This window comes from Amyelois transitella, chromosome W, assembly GCF_032362555.1.
Source record: "Amyelois transitella isolate CPQ chromosome W, ilAmyTran1.1, whole genome shotgun sequence".
Taxonomy (NCBI): Eukaryota; Metazoa; Arthropoda; class Insecta; order Lepidoptera; family Pyralidae; genus Amyelois; species Amyelois transitella.
The window spans coordinates 7094752-7106104 of record NC_083536.1 but is presented as its reverse complement, the minus strand read 5'-3'; the positions used below and the strand labels follow the sequence as shown (position 1 = coordinate 7106104).

The window sequence follows — 11353 nt, the reverse complement described above, 5'->3', positions numbered from 1 at the left end:
TAAGAATTTAGGTGAAAATGGATGCGGACAAATTTCGTAGCTGTTTGTATGGGTAGTGTTAACACAAAATAGGGATTTAAAGGCGTGATGTTATTAATGTTATGCATGTATGTACATAATTATGTATGTTATTATGTATGTTAAAGAGACGACTGAAAGTTGTCATACAAAGTCTTTTTTTTAAGGATGGGAAATCATCAAATGACCTCTCCCGCTCTGGGTGGAAAGGAAGGGAGTGTCAGACTTTTACTGACTAAAACCCACCTCGTTCCTTCAGTTGCCCTTTGCGTTCCGGGGCCACGGCATCTCGTTAGAACTTTCCCGCAGCCCCGGCTCAGTTTATCCCGTTTCCCCCCCTTGGGGGTTGACATTTCAAAAATCCCTTCTTAGTGCTCACTTATGTTACTAAAGGAACCTCTGTTCAAAATCTCAGACTCCTATACCGAGCGGTTTCGGCTGTGCGTTAATAAATCAGTCACCCAATCGCACCCCCTAAATCACGATTGGAGGGTAGTTTGAAAAAACTTATAATGTCAAACATATTTACTTGCTTATGTAAGTGTTCATGCCAAGTTTCAAGTTTATAAACCCAAGGAATAAGATTTTTCATAGAAACGTTTTTACCCCTTTTCCCCCCCTTGGGGGTTGAATTTCCAAAAATCCTTTCTTAGTGCTCCCCTACATATCCCAAGGAACCTACATTCCAAATTTCAGCTGTCTACGACCAGTAGTTTCGACTGTGCGTTGTCTGTCAGTCAGTCACTCAGTAACGGAAGAGTTTTATATATATAGATTTATTTTGCCGTGTGATTCCCAGCATTTTAAAAGCCGTCTATCTCGCGTTCGTTCTTTGGAGATGTTGTAAAAGTGACTAAGGAAATAAATTACATTCAGTCAGTCTTGGTTTGATACCGAAGAAAAGTAGCGTAAGCCAACCGCTTATCTTCCCGCGCAGATTGTAATAGTCAATTATCAATGGCGACCTGTTTGGCGCAACGATAAAATATTTGTCTCTAATTAACAGCTGATGATGTTAATTTTTGTTTATTTTGTTTATAGAAACCAACGGTTCGATTATGGGTTCGGCGCTACGCCTCCGAGGGCTCCATTCTGACCAAGACCCGTCGCCCTATGCCGAAGCTTATAAATGATGAAGGTGTTGCGGAAATGCGAACCGTTTATACCGAAAATCCGTTTACACCAACGAGAGTTTTTGCTGAGAAATTTTCATGTTCTCGGCAAACGGTTCGCAATACGTTGCACCGGGAAGGCATTCACCACCGGATACCAGCGAAAAAAATTTTATTATCGGATGCCCATAAGGCAGCAAGGTTAAACTTCGCTCGAGAATACCGTGACTTCGATTGGTCGCATGTCATTTTTTCGGACGAAAAGACATTTAAATCCAGTCAACACGGCCGAAAATTTTTATGGCGTACGGACAATACAAGATTCGAGCCCAGGAATGTCATCCCTAACTCTGAGTCTGGCAGAGTTTGCGTAAATATGTGGGCTTGGATGAGTGCAGCTGGACCAGGCGAATTAGTATATTTGCCCGAGAGGGCTACGGCAATAAATTATCTGGAGGTGTTGCAAGAGACCATGTTGCCGACTGTGAGACTCGTGTATCCGGAGGAAGAAGTGCCGGAAATTGTTTTCGTGCAGGACAACTGTCCGATACACAAGTCTCGCTTAGTGCAACAATGGATTCAGCAACAACCGCAGCTTCGGGTGTTGCCATGGCCCTCTCGGTCCCCAGATCTCAATCCTATTGAGAATTTATGGGCCAGGATGGTACGAGATTGGGAAACCAGAAAGTTATTCAAACAATTTAGTTTAATAAAAAAAAAACTGACCTTTAATTTTCTCCTCTACAGATTTCGCATTTACACCCTACCGGCACCCCGTCTTTGCCTCTAGGCTTGACGGGCTTCATTTCAACGTATTCGTTGATATCAGATAAAGCCAATGAGGCCTCTAGGCTCCAGCGAAGTTTGGGCGGGGTGGGCGGCGTGGGCGGCGTCCTGCTGCTCACCGTCGAGCAGGACGGTGTTGGCGTCTGTTGGACTTCAGCCGACCCACTCCGTGATATAGGTGGAGTGGGTCGTGTGTCCACCATTGTCGGTGCAGCAGACGCCACGGCGGTGACTTGCACCGAAGTCGTCGTGTCTCCACCGCATCCGCATCCGCAAAATTGTAGCACCCTAAAATTAAAATATATATTTTTAGTGATAATTGATTTAAAAAGTAAACATATAAGTAGTTTTATAAGATTTTTATTGATTTAATTTTAAAACTTACCAGCGAAACATCTTCGTACCGATTCTTATTTCCAACTGAAAGCCCTCATGGTCAAAGGCCAAAAGTGCCTTAAATTGTTTATAGTTAAACTTCAGCCACGACAACAATTTCTTTACTGTGAACAATGCCGGCTTTTAAATAGTTCGCACAATACAAACACACTCATATTCATCTGATACGTTTCATCAACATAATATGAATTTAACGCCGCCATTGTCCTTAGAATATTAAAATAATTGTATTCTTAAGAAAGATTATATATAAGCTTACGCTTAGGTAAATACCTAAATTTTACAACAAATTTAATTGATTATGGAAAATCACGCGTCAACATTTTTTATGACCTTTTTTTTTATGGCACCGAAGCCGAACCATAATACCGAATAAAATTAGGTCTATAAAATATTATTAGCAATATTATATTAATAAAAAATATTTACCAATAAAATAATGAAGTTTTTTTTTTATCAATAAATAGTTTCTAATATTCATATATATACTTAACCTATTTTGTTAACTGTTTATCAATTTAAACTAGTTAACCCCTTTTTTTTTTGTCATTCATGCTAGTTTCACTGCCTGAATAATTTTTTTTTCACCTCGACTCCAAACTTAACATTAAAGAACCAGACCACTCACTTTTGGATATATAGATATATGTATGATGGATGACCAATCAAAGAAACCGGCTATTGTGACCCGTCTAAATCTATATTTATTAATTTGTTAAAAGAAAAATGCAAAGACACAATAAGCTTCTATTTTTTTTTTGTTTTATACTGAATACGTTTTGTGCTGTGTGATTCACAGCACTTTAGAATAGGACCACTTCCTCGCTTTTCCCTGGACTTCGTAAAAGACTACTAAGAGATAAGCTAATAAACTTACTGTATTTATTGATTTTGATGAAAAAAATTTACTACTCGTATCTTTTACAAAAACATTTAAAGATGTTAAATTTAAAAAATAAGTAATATCGTCTAAATTCTCTACGGAATAAACAATAAAATTACGATTTTGTGTGAAAAAAATACAAAATATTTTTTTTTTTAATAATTGTATTTCTTAATAATTTAAAAATAAAGAAATGCAACGCAGTAGGCAGGTAGCATTTTTTATGTCTGGGGGACTTGCGGAAGAGTGTCCGACAACTGCAATGAAATAGAAAGATGTGTTATGCTTTGTCCAACTTAGAAACTGTTATTTCAAACAAAAAATAGACGGGCAATATGGGGGCCAGCTTTCTTAGTTAACTTTTACGGCGAACGAAGTCGCGGGCAAAAGCTAGCTTCCTGGCTCCCATACAGCATTGGCGGCGTGGACGGCGTTCTGTTACTTATAGCAGAGCAGGTCGATGAAGGTGGAAGAGCCTGCATCGATCTGCCCGACGATAAGGACTCTTCCATCGCCGCAGGAGTGGCTTCCATTGACACCAAGGACGCTGCTCCCCCACAATGGCAATACTTTCGAAACCGAAAATGATATATAATACATGAGTTTATTCAATTCTGAATGAATAATTGATAAAACATGTAAATATTGTTGTTAATTTACTCACCACCAGAACATCTTCGTTTTGAAATGACACTCGTAATAAGAGCTTGCTCTTAGAAAATGTTTATAGTAAATTTTGCTTTACGCAACAGAATCTTTACCATGAACCATGCCGGCTAATAAATAATGTGTAACTATATAAACACGAAATTATATGACACACTAGCTGTGCCCGCGACTTCGTCCGCGTGGAATAGTTATTTTGGGCATCATATTTATTTTTGCAAACATCCTCCTCGGCTTTATCAATTATAGCTGCTAATTGTTATGCGACTTGGCGACGACTTGGCCCACATCATTACCCGCGACGGAACGGAGACGTACACATAGAACATACAAAGGAAGTATTATAAGTAGAATGATACCTATCTATATGTAGCAGGGCGATCGAAATATGCGGGGGGGGGGGGGGGGGGGGGTCAGGCGGTCGCGTATTAGAAAGAACGCTGGTTCACCGTATTAAATGTTTCGCTGCAAATTGCTTATAACGACTATATCTGAAAACCTATTCGTCTGATTTATATACTGTAAATGGCAATTTTAGTCTACATGAAAAGCCGAAAGTAATAAACATATTTATTTGGATAAGGATTAATACTGAATTAAAGAAAATTATAATGCAAAGATAATCTTAAAAAATGAACATAAAAGTGGTTATTGTAAGTAAACCTTAAGAGATAGATATATGCTCTCGCGGACTTTTTTGTGGCAAAAAATGAGTACTTCACATCTTTAGTACATTGTTTTACTATATCTGTCTATAGTCTGTATCAACCAATTGTATTGTTGTGGAGAAAAAATAAAGTTTCTTTTTATTTTTTTATTATTTTTTTTTTATCTTTGTTGGTTTGCGCAGCGTTCGCGTGGAAAGCTCGCAGATGGCCGACTCATTCAACTTTCACCTGCATTGTTGACGTTTCCCGTAGGAAATCCGGGATACAATGTAGCCTATAGCCTTCCTCGATAAATAGACTATCTAACAGTGAAAGAATTATTCAAATCGGTTCAGTAGTTTCTGAGATTAGCGCGTTTAACCCTTGGCATGCCTGGTAGGGTTTATTAGACCCACCACTTTGAAAAACCTATGATATTTTTTTAAATTGAAGGCTATTGTTGACGTGTGTTATAGTAGCTTCGCGCAATAAACCGGCGGCCATTTTGACGAGCGAACTTCAGTCTCACGTGAGCGTGCGTGCGAGTAGCACGTGTGTAAAGTGCGCGCGGGCCCGTGGGACCCTACCAGGCATACAACGTAACATTCTGTCGGTAAGAATATTTTCTTCATTTTTTGGCATTTCTTTGTTTAATGTGTTAAATTATAATACGAAAAAAATATTGTTGCAGTAGAAATGGCCAGAGGACTAACAGATTTAGAAATAAATCAAATTTTGGAATTGGAAGACGTAGAAAATGACGTAATTTTTGACGAAAGTGGAGACGAGTCCGATCATGTTAGTATAAGGGTTGAATCGGACACGGAAGAGGTAGAAATACCTACTCTTGAGCCTCAACAAGGAAGTAGTGACAGCGAAAATGATCAGCCTTTGTCAAATCTGGCTCGTAGATCTATTTATAAAGGCAAAGACAACACAATTTGGAACCGTGCTCCTCCGAATCCCCGCGTCCGCACAAGAAGTGAAAATATAGTCACAGGGACACCAGGAGTTAAACGTCAAGCAAAAAATGCTCTTCTTGAACTGGATTGTTTTCATCTCTTTGTCAACGAAAGTATACTATCTGTTATTCTAGAACACACCAATCACAAGATTCGGAGTGAGAGACAGGGTAAGAATACTTCCAATGAATATGCTTATTCAGAGACTACTTTGACAGAACTTAGAGCTGTCATTGGACTACTTTACTTAGCTGGACTATTCAAATCTGGGAGACAAAACCTACAGGATTTATGGGCATCTGACGGAACGGGGATCGAGATATTTCCAATGACAATGAGTCTGAGAAGATTCGCGTTTATTGTGAACTGTTTGAGATTTGACGATAGTGATACGCGCGAAGAAAGAGCAGCTATTGATAGATTGGCACCCATTAGACAGATCTATGAAGAATTTGTAAAAAATTGCAAGGACGTTTACACACCATACGAAAATTTAACTATTGATGAAGAACTCGTGGCATTTCGTGGTCGATGCAAATTTCGGCAGTATCTACCTAATAAACCAGCGAAGTATGGGATTAAAATTATAGCCCTAGTAGACGCTTATACTTACTATTCCTTGAATATGGAAATATATGCAGGGGACCAGCCCGATGGGCCGTACAAAGTGAGTAATAAGCCACATGATGTTGTCGATCGCATTGTCCAGCCCATTTCTCAAACAGGCCGAAATGTAACCATGGACAATTGGTTTACAAGCTATCCCACATACGCCCACCTATTAAAAAACCATAAACTGACCGCAGTTGGGACTATGAAGAGTAATAAAACCTGTATCCCACCAAAATTTCGTGAACGTCGTGAAATAAACACCTCGCTCTTCGGGTTTCAAGATGATTTCACTATTGTATCTTACATACCGAAACGCAACAAAAATGTTTTCATGCTGTCATCTCTCCATCATGATAGTGAGATAGATTCTGAAACAGGAAAACAGCAAAAACCCTCAATTATAACGTTTTATAATAAAACCAAGAGTGGAGTAGACAATGTGGACAAGCTAATAAGGACATATGACGTATCGCGAAATTCAAGGAGATGGCCGCTAACAATTTTTTTCTGGATTCTCAATACAGCTGGGATAAATGCAAAAATAGTACAAATGCTGAACAGCTCCGATAATACTCCAACCAGAAGAGCATTCATAAAAAAATTAGGCATGTCATTGATTGCACCACATCAAGCTGAAAGAAAAACAAATTCTAAAATTCCAGTGAGTCTCCGCAAACGAATTGGCTCTCATCTTGGTGAATCATCAGCGTCACCTGCCAAGATACCTAATGTTGGCGTGAAGAAACGATGCTATATATGCCCAGTGAAAAAAGATAGGAAGTCTAAATACATTTGTATATCCTGTACTAGTCACATTTGTTTGGAGCATGCAAATTTCGTATGCGAAAATTGTCGCCGAAATGAAGAAGAAAATTCAGATAGTTCCTAAATCTTTTCGATTATCCAAAGATAATAGTATTTTAGTTGATTTATTAGTGCCTTAAATTAATGAAAGTCTGACTTCGATCTCTGCATTATATGTAAGATTGTTAATTATAGAACTAAGAGTTTAATTTCTGTTAATTAAAATTAAGCGATTTTGAATAATTGTTAAATAAAGATATTTTCACATACATTTACATATTTTATTTATTATCTGTAATAATAATACATTCTAAAAGACATAAATATAAAACAAAATTTTCCTAGCTTGTTCATTTGTGTAAAACATGTATTTTCAATATCGGGTTTGACAGACCCACCAGGCATGCCGTGTGATTTTTATGTACCAGGCATGTCAAGGGTTAAACAAACAAACAAATAAACAAACAAAACAAACTCTTCAGCTTTATAATATTAGTATAGATTTCGAGGTCGACATTACTCCTATTTCAGAAATAAAACGATGGACAATTTATGAAATGATTTTTTATAAAAAGTTCCTGAACAAAAAACGTTTCATCCGGTCACTCAAACTTGCAATAAAGCAAAAACTCTCACTTTAAGAACATCTGGACATTGATTTTAGGGTTCTACAATATTTTTGCTTTGAGTTTTAATAGAAAATATTATAATAGATGAAGTTTGAATGAGTAAAATTTCAATCGAATAAATTTAATTAAAAAAAAATCATATCGTCATATAGCTCTAATTACGGTAGCTATAGAAAAGCAAAAATATCACAATAATTTTCAACTATTATATTAAATTATAATCATGTAATTGCCAGCATTTTTGACATTATTATGCAATTTAATATAAAAACATTTTAAATTTTTTTAAAAAGGTTGTACGGAATTCTTTCCTTGAAAAAAAAAACTCCAACTTGACTGAATTTTTTTAAGGTATACATAAACAAACAATACCACCTAGAGACTGGACCTTTTTTTGTTGTGAGATTTTTGCTAACACGTGCCACAAAATTTTAACCATGTTGCTTATGAAATTAAGGCATAAATTGCATTATACTAGTTTACTGGTTCTTAAGACTATTGTAAACAATGATCTGTTTGCATTTCTATTCGTTGGTACTATACATAAGCAACCATCGGTCACTGCACACAAACTTCAACTTTAAGGGGTAAAGGTCTCCGTTTAGTCGATTACCTACCTTAATTTAGTCTTTGTATGAATCAACCATTAAATATTTGTTATAAATGGACAGTCTTATCAGTAAACATCAGTCAGAACCTAATTAATAATCCTATTCTAATCATGTCAATACAATAAAAACTTAGATCTTTACATACTAAATAATTTACTTTAGTCTGTGTACCACAAACTTTTTAATTATGTAACATAAAAGGATAATTTTTCAATTAGGTATTAAAATAATCAGACTAGCTTAATAGTGTACCTTAGTTAAGTCCTTGCAATAAATATGCCCACTAACTTGTCTATTTACTAAAGAAATAAGCCTTTAAAAACAAAAGAGCATTTATAGCATCATCTGACAATCGGTTTCGTATTTTTGTCACAAAGTTTCCAGACAAGGAGAAAACCCGTTCGTTTTCTGTCGACGTAGGCTTTGCTGTTATAACAGCTTTATACAAAATTTCAAGATTTGGTGTTCTTTTGCCAGTGGATTCATATAACTGAAACTCTTTTTTAATCAAGCTTTTCGTAAAAACATTTTCAATATTATTCGTAGTGTCTGTGGCTGCCTTTTCAATAGCTTGTTTTAGTTTCAGCTCAAAGGATGTGGCTTGCTCGAGTTGCTCGTTTTCTGATATCTGTATTAGAGTGTTATCTTCATCTTCGTATAAATTAGAGTTGCAAGGCTCGCGTTTCTTTCAAAACTTTGTTAATATTTTGGGTATATTGTGCAATATTTGTTGTATCAGATTCAGGTTCTACATCGCCGTCGTCGTCGAATAAAAAATCTTCTTCATCATCACTGTCTTGAAAAGAAATGTTTTGTTCTAAAGCTTGATTTGCATCGTTTTTGTTGCAAAATGTAGCCAACACAGATAAATGGATAGCGTGATTTAAGCAGAATCCCATTTCAGCTGGGCTTTCACGTCCGAACTTTATCATAACGTTAGGTCCATCACTAGTCACAGCTACGACGTCTTGTTCAAAGCATAATCCGAACTCTTTTAAGCGATGTTCTACTATTTGTCTCGTCACCGTTGCCGTACATTGATTCGGAATGAAAACAAGTCCTTAATTATTAACCACGCCGTCTGCATGATAGAGACAAACGTTAAAGGATCTTTGATTTCTCAAACTTGTCCACTCATCAATACTCAGACTGAATCGAGCTGATTGATCATTACGAAGTTTGCGCAAAAAAGTAATGGTTTCTTCTTTTTTCTCTTCATAAAATTGAAGTATTAACTTCATGACTCCAGACTCATTTTTGGGTAACCGGAAACCTCTTTGCTCTAGAGATTCTCTTATAAAAGCACTCCTTGTAATTTGGCGAATTGTGAGGCCATCTTTTGCTGCTAATATGGAAACTATTTCCCCTAGGGACTGTTTGTGTTTCGGTTGAAATGCAAGAGTCTGTTGAACTGACATCTTAAGTTTTTTTGAAGCCGATGGCTGCGCATCTTCAGCATCAGTAGTTCCAGTGTCACAGCTGGCTGAAGTGGATGGCGTTGGCTCTGTTTCACTTTGAGATTTTATTGAAATCTTATGTATATGTTCAAGATGCCTTACTAGCCCGCTTGTACTCGAACCTTTTATTGAAAGTTTTTTGGGACATTTGAGGCATTGTGCGCCTTGTTTGGACGACGACTTGTCATCTTTAATTTTAGTGAAATATTTCCACACTTTAGATTTTTCCATCTTCAAACTGTTAAACAAAAAATAACAAATAGTTAGTTTACTTTCAAGAGTGAAAAGCGAAATAATGATAATAACTCGCAAAGAAGTTCATCAATAAAAATAAAACTTAAAAGAAAATTAATATACATCACGTACGTCACGACTTCTTTCACATTTTCAAGTCTAATTAATGTCTTAACGATATAATTAATACGCATGCGTAAGAAAACCGCGCCACTAACCTCAAAATTGTTTTTATTATTTTTTGTAAGTAATTATTTGCATTTTTGCTCACAATGGAATTGTAAAACATCGTAAGGCACTCGAGTAGTAAGTTTAATACAAACTCGGTAAGTGGTAACGTAACATAATAATTACATCAGTCACTCACTCGTTTGTGATAATCAACTTAATACTCGCTTAACTTAATGTACCACAACCAACAGATAACAAAACGGACGAAGCAACAAAATTATCTATAATAAGAAAGTAATTTAGGTACTTACATTAGAGAAGTCGCCCACTTTTTTACACAAATTCGCTCCGAGAGCGACGAAACCGCCGTCCGCCCCCGACGATTCAAAATGCAGACTGGCGTGGAGTGTGACGTGTGTGTACGAACGAAACGGGGAGTGGGGCGGGGGCGCTGTCGGTCGCTTACGCACCGCGCGGTAGAGTCGTGTGCACGTGCAAGCGCGTTATTAAGTTTTTAATTATTATTACTGAATTTCTCGATTTCTCGACTTCTCGACCACTGTTTTCTCGTCTCGAATAAGGCAAAATTTCCCGGGAATTCTCGGTTCGAGAATTCTCGCAGAGAAACCCTATTGTCAATCAAGTGTTTTAAAAACTGATTAAAGGCAGAGGCTTCGAGGATTTTAGACAGGAAGGAAAGGATGGAAATGGGACGCACATCATTTAAACGGATAGGATCAGGAATTTTAGGGAGAGGACGAACAAAAGCATTAAGCCATGAGGTAGGAAAACGATGTTCTAAAAAACTGGTATTTATAATGTGCGTGATGACAGGGAAAATAAAACTGAGAATTGGGATCAGCATCCCGCGACTGATTTCATCCGGCCCGACAGCATTAGAAGTTATGGATCGGATGGTTTTTGAAACGTCGTCCTCGGTGACTGTGAAAAATTCGAATAAACTACCATCAGGAACAGGCAAATCAAAAATATAAGAAATAGTACAGTTTTTAACTGTGTGATCCAAGAGTGGGACAGTTGTAAAATTATTGTTGAAGGCATTTAAGGAAAAAGGTATTTTTAAAGATTCATTTTTTATTTTGCCTATACCCTGAGAATTGAGAAATTTCCAGAGATTGGCAGAAGAAACATTTTCAATGTTGTCAGTGAAATAGCGGCGTTTAGCGTTACGACAAAATTGGTTTCATCGATTCCTTGCAGCTTTATACAATGACCAATTTTCATCACTACGCTCCCGTTTGAACCTACGAAAAGCATTGTTCCGTCGTCTCATGGCTATACGAACTGCATTAGTTATCCACGGTGCGGGAGGACGCTTTATTTTGACTGCTCTCACTGGAGCAT

General features: G+C 37.1%; 1 protein-coding gene across 1 annotated transcript; it reads left to right on the top strand.

The window, feature by feature from the left end:
* Nucleotides 1-4891: 4891 nt before the first annotated feature.
* LOC106135111 (piggyBac transposable element-derived protein 4-like) lies at nt 4892-6971 on the top strand. The gene is made up of 2 exons (XM_060954047.1): nt 4892-5121; nt 5203-6971. Exon 2 carries the CDS (start codon nt 5205-5207, stop codon nt 6969-6971), a length of 1767 nt encoding a protein of 588 aa, XP_060810030.1. The 5' UTR covers nt 4892-5121; nt 5203-5204.
* The last annotated feature ends 4382 nt before the right edge of the window (nt 6972-11353 follow it).